At 39.2% G+C, this 17380-nt stretch overlaps 1 protein-coding gene across 3 annotated transcripts in view; it reads left to right on the top strand.

Annotated features, from left to right (window-relative positions):
* The window catches only part of LOC119744396 (phospholipid-transporting ATPase ID-like), a 43042-nt gene that overhangs the window by 1613 nt on the left and 24049 nt on the right, over window positions 1–17380 (top strand). For 2 of the 3 annotated variants that reach the window (XM_038220307.1, XM_038220306.1), the window contains exons 2-8: window positions 3897–4073; window positions 8934–8966; window positions 12914–12972; window positions 15239–15352; window positions 15939–16037; window positions 16706–16767; window positions 17009–17152. In XM_038220307.1, coding sequence (XP_038076235.1) covers window positions 4058–4073; window positions 8934–8966; window positions 12914–12972; window positions 15239–15352; window positions 15939–16037; window positions 16706–16767; window positions 17009–17152 — 527 coding nt within the window. In that variant the 5' untranslated portion in view covers window positions 3897–4057. The remainder of the gene's footprint in view (window positions 1–3896; window positions 4074–8933; window positions 8967–12913; window positions 12973–15238; window positions 15353–15938; window positions 16038–16705; window positions 16768–17008; window positions 17153–17380) is intronic. The other variant, XM_038220308.1, reaches the window with a different exon arrangement.

The raw sequence follows: 17380 nt of genomic DNA, 5'->3' as shown, positions 1-17380 counted from the left end.
ATAGAACGGGCTTAAACCCAAATCCTCTGCATTTTTGAAAAACTGTTTTGGTTAGGGTGAACTTAAAGGGTCCACAAAATGAATTTTACACTGGAGCTTGCTTGTACAGTGTAGCAAACATCCATTCCTCTGAAATGCATAAATATGACTCATATTTATGCATTGTCTTACTGTCATATACCAAAACAACAATGAACCACAGAAAGCAGAAAACTAACCACAGCAAATCCCTAAAATTCTGGTGACTTTTTATGCTGAAGCAGATGTGAAACTGAAGTTTCTGCCTTGAATGACATCACAGTTTGGTCATGAATATGGAAATTTGCATTTTGCATTAGCATCAAAACCAAATGCATTTATTTATTCGAATCTGATGTCCAACAAGCTACTGTATCCCCCAATTCATTTTAAAGGGAATGTACAACATTTGCTTTTGCTGCAATTTTCAGAACTAAATGGATTTGGAGGATTAGTATGTTATAGCAAATATTGTTAAACTGACTTGCTTCACGTTTTGGGTTCGGAGATGCTGGGAAATCCAAGAAAACCAACCGTGTTCTTGTGGTCTGGTTCCCTGGCCCAACTTAAGATGAAACAGATCAATTTATAGACTTTGGGGAATTGTATGGTCAAAGAAACAGTCTAGCAGGCATGTACAGGTGTGTAATTAATTGCAAAGAAAATGCGGAATAACTAAAATGTGAAAAATTAGGAGCAGTTTTAAAAAAAAGCCAGTTTCCTCGAACGCTGGTCGGCTGACCAGCGTTGGAAAAATACAAGTTTTCTTGAAAATGTCAGCACACCAGGAGCCACGATTTTACAGGATACTTTAGACTGTCATTCCCTAACAATCCAGTAAGATATTTCGTGATAATTTGATCATTTTGTTTTTTGATGTTTTCAAATGTCATAGTTGAATTTACATGTTTAGCATCCTGCTTTTTGAAAAAGGGAAGGAGGAGGTCCTTTTTTTTTTCCTTCCAAAATGGCCGCCTGACCGGGCTATTTTTCAAGATGGCAACCAGTGTTTTTTTTTTAAATGGCCGCCACTTGCACTCAGGAATGACATACCAGCTTTATATGGGCTATGCAACAGACAAGAGAGGCCATAATGATGTCACTGTTTAAAATTTATCATTTGTTCATGTTTTCAAAAAGAAAAAAAAGAAAAAAAAGGAGGCTGCCTCTAAAAAGGAAGCGGGCGGGGATGCTAAATTTATTTTTTTTATTTGACCTTCTGGGCCTTAAGCCATAAGCATATTGATCAATTCTTCTAACAGATGCATTCAGCTTTTATAATGACTTTAATATGGGGCAGAAATAATTTAAAGTGAACTTTGAACAAATTATGGAGAAATTTAACTTTGGCATTATTTGGACAGTGTATGGAATCATCCACATTATGCACTGGACGCACGATTTTCATCTGTGTACTCACTGACTCACTATGGTATGATGTCGCCCACACAAACTGTGCTGCATGGAAAGCATAGGCCAGCCTAGTAGCTTACATAAAAATGACTCAATTCTTTTGGTATAAGTTTAACCAACCATGATGTCAAAATGTTGAACAGTAACTTCACCCTTAACCAACCTTAACCACTACTGAACTTGATCCATTCAGTAGTTTCATATCAGCTCTCCGAGCAGTGACCATAATTTTTACGTTTTTGTATGAGCCGTTTGATATTGTTGGATTTTCTAACAATCTAAAAGTATATGTACCGGTACAAGGATGCCTTTACATGTACGTGTACATGTACATGATGTACATGTATGTAGATTGTAGGAATACACAATGGCGGATCCAGAACACAATTATATTGGGGGGGGGGGGGCCAAAATAATTTTGGTCCCCCCAAAATTTGGTCCAAAAAATTACGGCAAGGGGTTCGGGGCCGGGTTCTGAAAATTGTTTGCTCTGTGGTGCGATCTGAGGCACTTTCTGCCCACTTTAATCAATTTTTTTTGAGGAAAAGATAGTGGTTACGCAGTACCTGCCTTTATTGCGATTAAAAAAAAAAATGGGTTCGTTTTTTTTGGGGGGGGGGGAATGGCCCCAATATAGAAAAACTTAAGGGCTTAGTGGCATTTGGTTTGGATTTTTATTAAGTTAAGATCTGTGAATATATGTATTTTAACCAGTTCATGTCGGCTGATGTGTATACACTCAAATGTTTAGCGGTATTCCGGAACGGATGACGTATATAACATGCAACGAGCGAGGCCGGAAATATCTGCCTGCGACCCGCTTACAGCAAGAGAGGCCAGAAATATCAGGGTGTGCTACCTGCAGATGTCGGCCTGAACCCGTCTGGCATCGAGGTTCATGAAAAACAATCCCGTCCTGGGTCCGGTCAATTTTAAAATTATCCCAGCGCGAAAGGAGAACAACTAACCTACATGTAGATACCTACCGGTAGCCTACATGTAGTTTGTTTGTTCTCCCAACCTCAACCGTGCATGTACAGTACGTGTACATGTACATGTACACTAAAGTACATGTACGTGTACAAATGTACATGTACACTAAAGAATGAAGAAAAAAAAAACATGTAGAGTTGGGTCACACAGTACAATGCACCTGTAGGCCTATTCTGTGCTTTTGATGCAAGTTGGTGGAGCATATCGTATGGTACAAGTGCATGTACCGGGAACAATGATAATCCAATGGATATACAGTCGAATCTCGTTAGTACAAACTCTGTTAATACAAAATGCTGGTTAGGCCTATAACAAACATAAAGCCTTAGTCCCGACTGTGCATTTATGTGCACAATGAATGGGACTGATGTTCCTCTAATTACAAAATTTTGATATGACAAACAATTTGGCTAGGTCCGAACGAGTTTGTATTAACGAGACTCGACTGTACATGTAGTCACTGCCTGTCTGCCAGTGTCAGCATCAATGTTGAATTGGTAAGCCATCGTACATACACACAACAGGTGATTATTTTTGTATCCATTACAAATCTATAATTAATTAGGTTCATGTAAGGAGTTACGTGCACTGTGATATTTCCCCCAATGCTCAAGGGAACAATTTCTGTGGATCCCCCGATGTTCGATAATTTTATAGCGGCGTTTATGTACATTGTATATCATTAGCATTAAGACAATTGTTGCATACCCTACACTGTCTACAGTGTCAGTGATATTTTGCATTTTGGCGAGTACAAGAGAGGATCCTCTGTGTACATGTACCTCATTCATTGACTGACTGACTGACTGACTAATTCACAGTTGTGAGCCGGGCAGTGCTATTGTATAGGATTACCCTTTGAAAAACTAGTGAATGGGCTACATTTTGTCAATTTGGCACATTGTGTACACTAATGCATGAAAAGAATTCCAGAGAATAGCCTAGCCATTCAGAATCAATTAATAAGATGGGTTAGCTCGGTGGTCGAGCGGTAAGACATCTGCACTAGGAAGCAGGAGGTCGTGGGTTCGAGTCCCACCCGAGTGATTTTTTCCAACTTTCACTCGGGAGGTAACACACTGAGTATTGTACAGTGTTTATACGTCGGTGAAGGGCAAAACCTAATTTCATTCAGAATCAATTTTGTGGGCTCTGAGACAAGCTTTACTAGGCATGCCTTGCCCTGCTGCATTTGTGGCACTTGTGCTCTGTGCACACAGCTCGTGTTCAGGCAAAAAGGAAAAAACTGTTGATTCTGGATACCTGCATGCACGTGAACATACGAGTTTCGTCACTGACACTCCATCATTAGTAAGGACTACGTGCAGGCCGCCTGCATTATATTCCACAGATGTGTCTCTGTGAATGCAATCCTAATTAACATGTAATACGTATAGTGTGCGATTCAAGGTAATCCCATCCACTTATCAATCGACATTCTTTGCATACATCTTATTCATTCTCCAATGCAGAATCCATGTTTTGTGTGGATGACAACCTGTAATTCAGTGGATATCAACTGGAAGTGGATGCTTGGTGTTCAGTGCATCTGTGGATACGACTTTTTGACAGAGAAGCTTCAGCTGATCTTTAGTGGATGGTGTAGACCAAGTGGAGATACCCAACTGTCACGATGGGGCGTCCTTCAGGTACATAAATTTACTTAAAAATGTTAGTGTAGGATTGTGTTCATTTATGTGTTGGGTGCGATCGATGGATTTGTGTATCACTTGAGGAATCGGGTTGCGGTAGCGTTACTTTCCTCGCCTTGCACCGCTGTGACCTGGGTTCGATTCCTGTCTGGGCAAATATGTGGATTGGGTTTTCGGTCCATAGTTGATTCCGTGGGTTTTCCTCAGAATATTATTCTCCAGGGGTTTTCGTCCCACATGTGATCCTGTCATTTCTTCACCTTGTCTTCTCTTGTCTGGGTCCCATGGGAGACCAGTGGATTCCACTGAATGGGCTACCCAGTTAAAATAACAATGAAGTAAACTTGATCATGCAGAAATATGTTTGTGCGATTTGCCCACTCAAACTATTCAATTTCCTGATGTCAGGAACCGGTTCCAGATTTTGGAATTTGGTACTCGTAACCAACTTTACAAATTACTTAGTAACTTATCAGACGATGAAAAAGAAAGGTCCTTGATGACATTTGTGGGGATTTTCAAAATGAAGAGCAGTATATATGGAAAACCAAAACAGATTTCACATTTATATGCTTTTTCAAATCGCGAAATATGACACTATGGCAAAAGTTACAGTTTACACCGTTGAAGCTATAAATCTTTTTAGACAACTTCCGGGATTTGAATTTTGGGGTTTGGTTTCTTGTACGGGTACCCGGGCACCCGTGTTTTACTTCAATAGGGTACCCCATTCCTTTATTATCCATAAATGCACACCACTGTTAGGCTATTTGTGCCCATTGATAGTAAAATCTTTGAAATTGATCTATACGTAACTTTGCTCCTTTTGCTGGCTATTTTCATTGTGTACACCTACAAGTGTGTATGGTTAAAATATCCCGTAATTTTGTGCTGTGGTCGCAAGCAGTGTTTGGATTTTGTTAGGCTGCCATCCATAGTTTTCTTGGTTGTTTTATGACCGTTTGTAGACCCGTCAGTCCAGGGCTATAGCATTATCGAGGGAATAAACAGCAGTGGTAAGTTGCAGGGGGATCCAGTACATTTTAAAATTTTTAATCGCAGTCACTGCCCATAAACCTGCTGTGAAGTCTTCCATCCCGCCATTACATCGTTCATGGCATCCAACCTAATCAGCCTAACAAAAAGCCATGTTTTTCCAGAATTGTTTTTAATTATTCATAAACACCTGGGACAGTTTACCCATTCCTGTTGGTCGAGAGCTCATCACATTGGTGGTTTCAAACTGCTGATAAAACACTGGTCAGTGATATTTAAAACCGGTCGCGAGCACCAAGACATGGAGTAAAATGAAAGAACAAAACACATCAGTTTGTCAATTTTTCGACTTATTATGGTTTTAACCAAAAAGCTATTTATGAATATAGGGTTATTTAATAATGTGATAGAGCAGCTATTAATGTGATGTGTTAAACCGGTTAGGGGCCTGGTCACCGATAATAGCCCTTGCCTTCGGCTCAGCAACGGTTATCAGCTGCCAGACCCTAACTGGTTTTAAACCACACGTTTATACCTGCTCCATCACAATGTTAACCCCTTAATAAAATTGCTATGGCTCCTGTACCCTACAAAATCCCAGCTGGCGTTCAAAGAGAAAAAAGATTTCAATGCAATGAAATCCAACACATTTTGCCCACTGTTCATTTAGTCCAAGAAAAAAACCCAGCTATTTTTTCCTATCACATTAAAAAAAATTGGGTGGGTTGGTTTAATCTTTTTGTTCTCTTGTTTCTTGTTTTTGTGTGTTTTTTTTGCTCCAATTGTTTATATCCAGAAAAAATAGAGTGCTTGCATTCGTAACAGTTCACATGTGAATCAACTATTCAGTCTTTGTTTTCTACACTGTTAAGCTTCGCTGCATCAAGTAACTACAATGTATTAAAAAAAAATCAGGTTGATGGCCACAAAAACAAGGGTGGGGGTGGCACCATAAGTTCATTTTGTTGTTGTTGACTTTTTGTAATTGAAAGATTTAGGTTATAAGTTTTAAGTTTGGGGGGATAACCCGAAACCTAGGTATTTCTGCTTGGCCTAATGTCTCATTCAACAGGTGGACATGGTATACATTATAAATTCAGTAAAGTACATGGTTACATGTGGGTACAACTACAAGGTAAACATACATGTATGCAGTTAACCACAGATGCTCAAGAAATCGTGTCATTGAAACAGTGCTTATTTTTTTTTTCATTTTAGGAACTACATACATTGTACATGTATGTACACGTATGTACATGTACATGTATACACATGTTCCTACAGTGTACATGTAATATCACTAACCAGTTGTCTGGCCATTCTGAAGTTTTAGTTGGATGGCTTTTTGTCCAACCATTGTTATCTTCACAAAAAAGCTGTGCATATGCAAAGCTGCAAAACACGACCATCGCAAAATGTACACTTTTTGCAGACCTTTGAATCTCTCTCATATGCAGGTTGTTACAATGTTTTCTTTTTTTTAGGGGGGAGGAGTTGCCATACACACTTTTTGTGCCTGTGACATGTAGTCGTCGCATCAATGTGTTACATCTAGTGTTTCACAATTTTTTGCACAAATCTGGGAGTGGATATTGATTCCCTGTAGTAATAAAGTGGTGCACATTCATTGGTGTGTATATCACAGGAACGAAGGTTTTCTACAGAGACATACATGTACATGCAAGTACATGTAGGTCCTATAGTTTAAATTTGCATCACCCATACTCTTCAACAAATTCAATAAATTTTGACCTTGTATGTTTGCACAGTCCTGAATTTTTTTTTTTATTGTGGCCACAAAAAGTGCCGCCTTATGAGCAAATTTGTTCCCGGTCCATATACAGTACTATCGATACTGATTGTGGGGCAGGAACCAGTCCATCCTCTGAGAATGGAATTATTGTTGGGCCGCAAAAATGTAGCATGTACTGGAGGGTAATTTGAAATTTGTAAAGTAATAGCGTGGGTGGATTTTTTTTGGTCGATGTCTCATTCAAATGTGAATAATGTTTGTGTTGCTAGAAAAAGAGCAGTTTAGCAAAGGAATATATTTATGAGCAGGGGGAACACATTTGTGACAAGTTACCAGACATAGTAATAATGCAGCACTATAGTACATCTACCATGTCTACATCATATACAAGTACTGCAATTAATTGTCTGTTGTTAACATCCTGACTTGTTCACAATGGGCATTGAGAGTACTAATACAATGCGTGTCATTCTCATTGTCATGTTTATGGCATATATGAAAACAGATTGTGACAATAAATGAAAATGATCGAGAGCAAATTGGGCTGCAGGTATGATGTATAGAATTTACGCTTAAGGGTACATGCGCGTGCACTTTGATATTTCACCAATTTTAGTTTTGGCCAATTTAGATTTGGCCAATCGGAATATTTGTGTGAGGCTAAACAGGGCTTTGTTACCGATACTTTAGGCTTTAAACATGGTATGGACTCTGTGCACGAAAGTAGATCGCGCTTTATGACAACTTTTGCAAGCCTAGTAGAGAACATACTGTGTTGACACATAGCCTTACATGTACGTATGGGAATACCTTTGTTTCCCTTCTTTTGTACTCCATTGAAATCTCAAACTCCATGTAGCGTTTCCTTTATGGGGCAGATAGATTTCTGAAGACTTCCTTGTGGGGTCTATTGTTCTAATTGTGTTTTCTAACCCATAAGGAATCCTGTAGGTGTACACACCGGTTCGCATGCTTATCGCGCGAAGTACATGTATACTGTACTAGTAATTTTGTTCTGAATGTGTACAACCTCAAAGAACGTCTCCGCGCGACGGTCAGGCGCCGTCAGTAGTGCATTCATAACGGTACGTCCCTCCCAGTGGTCTCCCCCAACTCTCCCTTTGTAGCTGTTCAAGGGGTACATGTGCAGGAAGTCCATCAGGGTCGCTCTGGGTAGAAAGATACACCATAAAAAATCCTAACCCTGCTAAATGCAACAGAAAGCAACCGTGATAAAAACTTGTGATACTGTTGCATTTAGCAGTCAGGTCTCATGCTGCTTAATGCACTTTGTTGCAATTTAGCGCCTGGGTAAAGTTCTGCAAAGTGCCAAGACTGATACAACAGTTAATCCACTGTTGCATCTCGTGCTCGTTGCATAATTGAGCAGGGTTTTCATTACAGCTGTGTTGCATGCTGTTGCATTTAGTAGCAAGGTCTCATGCTGCTTAAATGCACCTTGTTGCAATTTAGCAGGGGTAAAGTTCTGCAAAGTGCCAAGACTGATACAACAGTTAATCCACTGTTGCATCTTGTCATGCTCGTTGCATAATTGAGCAGGGTTTTCATTACAGCTGTGTTGCATGCTGTTGCATTTAGTAGCAAGGTCTCATGCTGCTTAATGCACCTTGTTGCAATTTAGCAGGGGTAAAGTTCTGCATAGTGCCAAGGCTGAGTGATACAACAGTTAATCCACTGTTGCATCTCGTTGCATTGAGCAGGGTTTTCATTTCAGCTGTGTTGCATTATGTTGCATTTGGCAGTCGGGTATCATGCTGCTTAAATGCACGTTGTTGCAATTTAGCAGGGGTACATTAATTGCAAAGTGCATACAACAGTTAATCCTGCATCTTGTTGCATTGAGCAGGATTTTCATTACAGCTGTGTTGCATTCTGTTGCATTCTGTTGCAGTTTTATAGCAGGACGCATAGAGAAAACCTGATTGAGTTTCAGGGTTGTAACTTACATGTACCAAACACTGTCTGAAGTTGAATTAGAGATTTTAGTAGGTTAGATTTTGGAGAGAAGAACAATTACAGGAAAGTTTGTAAGTTTGCTTGGAAATGTTTGAGTCTTGACCCGATGTGATGTCCTTTCCAATACACAGCAAGTTGGTTACTCAGGAGGAAGGACGAAAAAGGTGATGTATAAAATAAAACATGTTTCAATCTTACACCTTGTCATCTGTAGCAGTTCATTTCATGCTTGCTTACATCATGCTTGTACATGTACGACTACACACGTACAAGTGCTTCAGCTTTGTTTTGCTTCAGCCTTCCTTATTTTTGTAAAAGTTGTATATTTGTAAAGCTGTACTTCACATTTGCTTTTGCTGAACTGTACATTTGCACTTTCAGTGCACTACTTGCTTGAGAATGTAGCTGTAACTCTGCTTATTGCTGGTCCAAGAGGGCCAGCCTAATGTCTTCTGTGTACGTGATGGACTCACCGACAGAGTGACCAATTTACTCACTGACTGACTGGCTGTCGCTTGTGAGCCTGGCAGTGCTATCGTATTGGCTTACTCCTTAAGGCCAATGAATGGGCTAAATCCGGCCCATTGCGGAAACAAAATGCATGAAAAGACTTTCAGTGAATAGTCATTCTAATCAATTTCTTACAATTGTGTGCACTCTGGGACCAGCATTACTAGGCTTGCCATATCCTGTTTATTTGTTTTTTGTTTGCTTGATTGAAACAAATAAAAGTTTGACATTGCTGTCAAAACCCCAAAAGCATGACTGCTTATGCTAAAAGAAACTAAATGACTGTCTTGATAAAATGCGTGCAAATGTACAGGCTAATGGAACGTGTTGTCATGGCTTTTGACAAAATGCTGAATTTCGGGATTCTTTTTCTGTTCTGACATTACAATATTTACAACTTAATTGGATGGTATCCTATTCTTTGCTATTGTCCATCTTTCATCTTTTATATGTTTTAAAAAAAATATTTGCTAACAGCAATATATTCAATAGGACTTGGTATTTTATGCATGCATGTTAACTGTTTTTCTTTGTACTTGATAAAAAATGTACTTTGACAAAACGCTGAATTTCGGGATTCTTTTTCTGTTCTGACATTAAAATATTCACAACTTAACCGGACATTACTCTATTCTATCCCAATGTCCATTTTTTTTATCTTTTATCTTTTTTTTTACATTTTTTTTTGCTAACGGCAATATATTTGATGGGACTGGGTATTTTATGCCTGCATGCTAACTGTTTTTCTTTCTGCTTGATACCATGTTGGAGAGACACCAGATAGTGATTTAGTTTGCTTTTGGCAATCCTTCAGGGGTGTTATCAATACTTTTTCATTTTTCTTTAAATTTCTTTAATCTTAACCCTCTCCTGTTACCCATAATGTCTGTATTGTATTAAATTGTGTATATATTGTATTGTATTGTATTGTTTTATTTCCATTTGTCACAAATTAATATAATGCAAATGCAACAGATTATTTACTACAACAATAACTAAAATTAATAGAATGCTTCGATCAATTAAACATAAATGGTGACAATGATATAGGCCTACCGGTATGTATGTGTTCTTATCTGAGAAATAATAAATGAAATGAAATGAATGGTATTTGACAAACAATAAAACCATGCAACTATTATACAGATAAAATAACATGGTGCACGTTTTTTCATCATCTCCTTAATATCGCTCACATTTTTCAAATTTATTATTTTGCATCAAAAAAGTGCCATTTAGATGTTCCATCGATCAAATATTTGGCTTGGTATATTCAGGCACAGCCGTGGTGAAAATAGAAAATGGAGAGGCTCGGACCTCTACATTTAGGCTTACATTAAATGTACATGCTGGCCTGTAGCACTTATGACTTATTATTTATAATTAAATTGTAAACTGTTTCCCTGCAGGCACACAAGTCCATGTCTGCACAGTGCATGTTCTGTGCCAGTTGATTACTGAAACACAATATCCATACTGCACAGATTGATGTATTGCTGACAGAAATGGATAGGTGGTACATGTACATGTACACGTAGTAAATTAGGCCGCTTCACCATTTAGTGCATACAACAGGAGCATGTGCATAATATGCATGTAATCCGGTCCAATTTTTAGAAACCGGGTTTCAAGGCTTGACACAGTGTATCATATTGCCACAGCCTGATCGCATTTCTTTCATTAAAGTTTTAGCACGGGCTGGCTCTTCATTTTGCTGCCTTTGTGGGTATTAAGCCAATATTAAACTGAAATTACCCGGGAAAGAACCTTCCGATTTAATGACAGAAACCTTTCTCAAAGTTCTTGAAGAATTAAAGGACTGGTATCAAATGCCCTGTGAAATTATTTTTTTTTTGCCCGAAATGCATATCTTTTGGAAAAAAATACCCATGTTTCAAAAATAGGGTGCTCACGGCAAAAATAGGGTGCGGCAACGGAGTCCAGTTACGAGACCCCAAAAAATTGTGCATACGTTTTTCTGTCTTTTATCCACTGAGCTGAAAGTTCAACAGGTTAGTTGTTAATTATGTACCCTACAATTTCATTGCTTCACACACAAAAGAAAGCACAAAAAGCAAATTATCCTTGTGACATACATGTACCGTATCTTTAAAGTCGACATGTATACATACATACATTAAATTTCACCCTTGCATGTATTCTTGTCTGTGTGCAGTTTGTCATCTCATGAGGCTATCTCATCCAACAATATATTTGTGCTTGTAAACATGACATCTGCGCTCATTTTGTTTGCCAGTATAAAAGACTACATGTACATGTACAATGTATAAGTGAATCCGACGAACAAAATTAGAAGCCATTTTCGAGGTGGAACCACATGCATGTTGCATATGTTCTTGAAGACAAGGCGCGTGTGCATTTGGGTAACCCTATTGGTCAAAGGAGCGGTGCTTTACCAGTGAGCGTAAAGCTGGTGCCACCTCAGAACAGTGGCGTAGCCACGGGGGGCGTGTCGCCCCCCCATGAAACCTTGTCGCCCCCCCCCCCCCCCCCCCCAGTCGCCCCCCACTTAGATTTTGAGTTTCTAAAAAAATTATCATTGATCTACATGACGCCCCCCCATGAAATGTTCCAGTCCCCCCAGCGCCCCCCCACTGAAAAATTCCTGGCTACGCCACTGCCTCAGAAGATGGCTGTCGTTGGATTTGTCTATACAAATACATGTGCATGTAGATATGCCATTTTCCAATCCAAATTAATTTTGTTAATTATTTTTTTTAAACTCATTTTCAATAAATACAATACACTTCTGAAACCTTCAAAACCTTGTTATCAGGTAATAAATGTATACAATGAAAAACTGAAAACATAATACCCTCACTTTTCCGAGAAACTAAAAGTGCTCTTGTGTGACACTGATCCGGTATTTTCTGGTTCCATGCACCAGCCTTTACATATGCAGTATCCTATTTGTTCATGTCTGACTGACTGACTAACCGACGGTCAGTTGCGACAATTTGACGGGTGAAAAGAGCTGAGCAGTGCTATTGTATAGGATTAGCCTGTTTTATATGCACATGAATGGGCCCTCATCCAGTCCATTGTGTAGACCAGATGCCCAACACCTATTGTTATTGTAAGAATTTACTATTATTCTTTTTATTCTTCAAGACACATTTCTTCTCCAGAACTGTTTGTCAAAATGAAAAGTGATATGAACTTCAATTGTCAATATATGAATGCAAAAAAAAAAAAAAAAAATAGGCCCTCATCCATTCCATTGTGTAGACCAGATGCATGAAAAGACTTCCAGCAAATAGCTTTTCTGAATCCATTGAATAAAATTGCGTGCACTCTGGGAGCAGCTTTACTGAGGCCCTGCTTGTCTTGTTTACTGAAATTTTCCAATATTAACAGTTCATATGAACAAGGTCTATGGATGTTCAGAGGTGATACGTTTGTACATTGAGAGTGGTGCACATCATACAGACTGTGCAGCCAAAGACGATCATGAAAAATAATTTACGATGCTGTTTACAAGTGAATGACATTTACAAATTGATGTAGCTTCGTTGCTGCAGGAATGTATGTGTGCTTCAGAAAATAATTGACTTTCTCCTTTTTTTTGGTTTGATTACAGAAACGGAGCGTTCCCTGAAGGCCAATGACAGGGAGTATAATTCCCAGTTCAAATATGCGGTAAGTTCTTAATATTTCCATATATGGACATGTTCATTATCTGTTTATAGTCGACCTCGATAATGACGCCCAAACAATATGCATGACACATGTACATGTTCATGGACAGTCATAAAAAATACAATCATTTGAAAGAAATTCCTGCAACTGTATGCACAGCTAATCTACATGTAATACACAATATTTTCATGACACATTTCAATTTACCGATAGTACATGAGTGCTTGGGAGTACATGTAGAGTTTATCCAAAACTTTCATACATTGTGAGCAAGGTGTAACATACATGTACAATGTACGAGCTTATGAAATGTATTACACTGCATAATCGCTTTTGCTCTGCATTTTGATTTTGCATCTGTTGCAATTCAGTTGTCCTGGGGGCACATGCACTTATTGATCTCTGTATACTTGTTCGTAACCTGTGCATATTATCTGGAGCGAACCATGCATGTGGGCGACATTCAACAGGCTCCGGTCTGGCTCGGGTCACACAAAAGACATCATGGTCAAGATAGGAGCAGAAACATCTGATCTCTGCACCTGTGGATCTGCCTTGACAATCGACCATCTGATATACCCTGCATTAAAGGTCGCATGGGAAGAATGGCATCAACAGTTAGATGGACACATTATCTCTTGGTTGAGGAAACTGGAAGTGCAGCTATGAGAACCTCAAAACGAATGAGCGACGAGGATTGTTTGTGGCTGATCGTGGATCAATAAGTGAATTTGCAATTTACTGAGATCGTGTTGCTTTCATCAATACAAAGTTCGGGTTTAGTCTGTTGCCAATGAAGGGATATCGCTAGGGGGGATGTGACACCCCCCCCCCCATGCCACCCCCCGCCACCCTCCCATTATAAACTTTAAACTTTTGCACATCTTGGCAAAATCATTGCCCTGTCAACAAACTTGTGTCTGTCGACATAATTATAATTTATAGGGAAAAGCATCACCTATTGTCCGATATTGTCCAGTCTTGTCCGCTTTGAACAGCGCCCCCATGGCCAGATGGTTCAAAGCCAGATGGCGCATACAATATTCTTGCTTCCTTCCAACATGGGGTGGTCTGTCTGCAATGTTGTTGTTAGGCTCTCCATTTCAAACTGATCTGGCGACCCCCGAGTCCTGATGATGCAGGACGAAGTAATTTATTTAAAAAAAAAATTCAGCAGACAGACTGTAATCCTTTCGCTATCAAAATGCAAAAAGCTTTGCCAGCTGTTTATGGTTTCCATAACGATTATTAGTCCTCTTTGATGTATTCAGCAGGTTGCAGAGGAAGGATTGCCATGGGCAACAGAGAAGTAATCCTAGTAATGAGGGGAACAATTACTGATGAGAACATGCATTTTTTAAAAATATCAGACCAATAAATTGAATAAAGGGGAGTGTGTGGCCTAGTGGTTAGGGTTCATGACTCATGATCAGAGAGTCCGGGGTTCGAATCCAGCCGCTGGTCATATATGGTGTCCTTGGGCAAGGCACTTCACCCCCACTTGCCCCTCTCCACCCAGGAGTATAAATGGGTACCGGCACTAGCTGGGGAGTAACCTGTGATGGACTAGCATCCCATCCAGGGGGAGTAAAAATATTCTCAGTCGTTTCATGCTACTGAAACCGGAGATAAACACCGGCCTGATGAGCCACATTGGCTCGGGACAGACTTTACTATTTACTACTAAATTGAATACAGTGTACACAAATGTATACAGTTGACATACAAGAAATATACCGTTGGTTTATTGCACAGTGTTGAATCTTTGCTGGTCCCAGAGGGCCAGCCTAGTGTCATCTTTGCACCTGACTGACTGACTGACTGTCATTTTGTGAATTTAACTGTTTTTTTTTTCACTTACATACTATTTAAAAGTTCCTTGTGACTTGCATCTGTACATACACATACACCGATACACTGGTTTTAAGCAGCTTTACAAAGCTTGATTCGTGTATATTTTGTGGCATCTACACCACATGTGCATCAGTCTGGCTCTTGTGTTTTTTTTTCATGATAAATGTGTAGTCAGTAAGCCAAGTCTCTGTGCTAATTGGATTAAAAAAACATTCAATCACGTTAAGGCAACAACTTGCTCTACAATTTTTTGTTGTTGCCATTCTGAACCAATTGAATAGAAAATGTTACTTCCTTACACTTAGCCAGTACTGGTAGGCTTGCCAAGGTTACATGTATGTTATAACGGATTTGGGAGTTGTGGTTAATAACGAATATATTTGATTCTTAGTTCCTCATCCTTTTTTTGTAGAACAATTACATCCGTACGTCCAAGTACAACATCCTGACCTTCATTCCCGTCAACCTGTTTGAACAGTTCCTCCGCATTGCCAACTTCTACTTCCTCATCTTGTTTATTATGCAGGTAAAGAAACTTTTCGGTTCGTCGGTTTTGCTTTTTGATGACAATAAAAATAAATAATTTTTGCCAGATGTCACTTCATGTGACAATTGTGAAACCATTGGTACCTTGGCCTAGCTGGTTTCCAGTGTTCTACTTTCAGGCTTAAACATGAGTCGACCTTGGCACTGGCAGGGCAACTTGCTTCCTGTAAATGCGTTTCGATCCCGCAGTAGCAAGTAATGGATTTGTACCGTGTACTTGGTGATATTTATATGCAGTCCGCATTAGGACAATTTGATGGTAACTTGCATTACATTTTTGTTTTTCTTCGTCCTTTAACTGTATATTATTGGAATCTCTTTCCTTTGTTGCATAAATAAACATACCCAATATACTATGCTTTTTCCCAAAGAATAATAATACGGTGCTAATAATTAAAAAAAAAAAAAATTAAAAAAATCAAATTAAAAAAAAACAAACTTCAAAGCGCTTTACAATTATTATCCTTGTGAGACCTACTTTTGGTATAATGCGCTATATACACACCGCATTATTATTACAACGTATTTAACTGAATGTTATCAATTTCTTTTGTTTTGCTTGATAGCTAATTGGGCCCATTTCTTCCTTGAATCCCGTCACCACCGGTCTGCCTCTTGTCTTCGTGCTGGCAGTCACAGCCACCAAGGACGGGGTGGATGACTTTGTGAGTATCTGCCAGGTTTTTGATGAAATCTGTAGAATGAGCTTGGCTTCTATAAAGATACTTGGTGACATATTTCATTCTCATTCAGCCGATTGTAGATGCGTGATGTCACACACTGAACCGATAAATAATAGCAGCCACGCACGCATGTGCATCGAGTCAATGCTTGTACCCATTCACAGAATCGCCCAATTGCAAACCAACAACAAACAGGAATTTCAAAAAATGTGTCACTTGACACATCTTTGGAAATGACCTTCTTTTATTGTTATTTTTTTTCAAAATGACAGCATGCCAGAAGGAATAATTTCACAGGGAGTTTAGTGTCATTACTATCTTTAAAACAAGTACTAAGCTTTTTAACAGTAATTTGGTCGGTTCACTTTTTGATAGCTGTAAATGGTCCACTCTACCTTTAAGCAAACATTTCTCAAAGGCGTTTGCCTTTGAAAAAAGGTTTTGCATGAGACCATAACGTAAGGCCAGCTCAGCTAAGTTTGTTGATCTTTTTATTTTTAATTGCAGTGTAGTGAAAAAGTGAGACTTGATATTAATACACAAAAAATAATAATCATTACCTTTTAAAAACTTTCCTGTATTTCTGTTAAAAAAGTGTTGCAAATACCCTTTAAGTACGTTGACTGGTCTTTTTATTCCTACTTCTATAGCAACGACACAGAAGTGATAGTGTAGTCAACAACAGAGAGACAGATATCCTGGTAGAAGATGAGTAAGTACATGTTAGGGTGGTCCATTTTCGAATAATTTAGTATCAGATTACTCAAAACTGTTTGACCGAATATTTAGATATTCGAAACCACCAGCTGCAACTGCGTGCTGCACCGGTAAAAAGTTGCATGAAGAGTGTGCCAGTTAAAATTTAATTGCATGAGAATTCGTATCTCTAAATATAAAGCTTTGTCATTTTGAAGATGACCTTTGACATCTGACCTCTGACCTCTGACCTTTAGGCGCAAAACGACACGCTGGCAGGATGTCCAGGTTGGTGACATCATCAAAATGAAGAACAATGAGTTTGTTGCAGCTGATCTCCTGCTCTTGTCGTCCAGTGAGCCGCATAGCTTGGTGTACATTGAGACAGCTGAACTGGATGGGTGAGTAAAAGGAGACGGGGTGCTAGACCCCCGGCCAAATTGGAGAAGCCAAAACAGTTTGGATTAAACAATGAAATTAACCCAATTGAGTACCGAAGTGAATACGTCACGCGCACAAAATGTGTGTGAAAGACATTGGCGCGTGATTCAGCCCGTGAACCAACATGCGCGTGTACTCCATTCGTTTGCACTACACTTTCTGGTTCTAAATGACGTCACACTTCGGTA

This window comes from Patiria miniata, unplaced genomic scaffold (assembly GCF_015706575.1).
Source record: "Patiria miniata isolate m_02_andy unplaced genomic scaffold, ASM1570657v1 HiC_scaffold_7, whole genome shotgun sequence".
NCBI lineage: Eukaryota > Metazoa > Echinodermata > Asteroidea > Valvatida > Asterinidae > Patiria > Patiria miniata.
The sequence above is the reverse complement of the archived record's forward strand: the minus strand, read 5'-3'. Positions and strand labels throughout refer to the sequence as shown.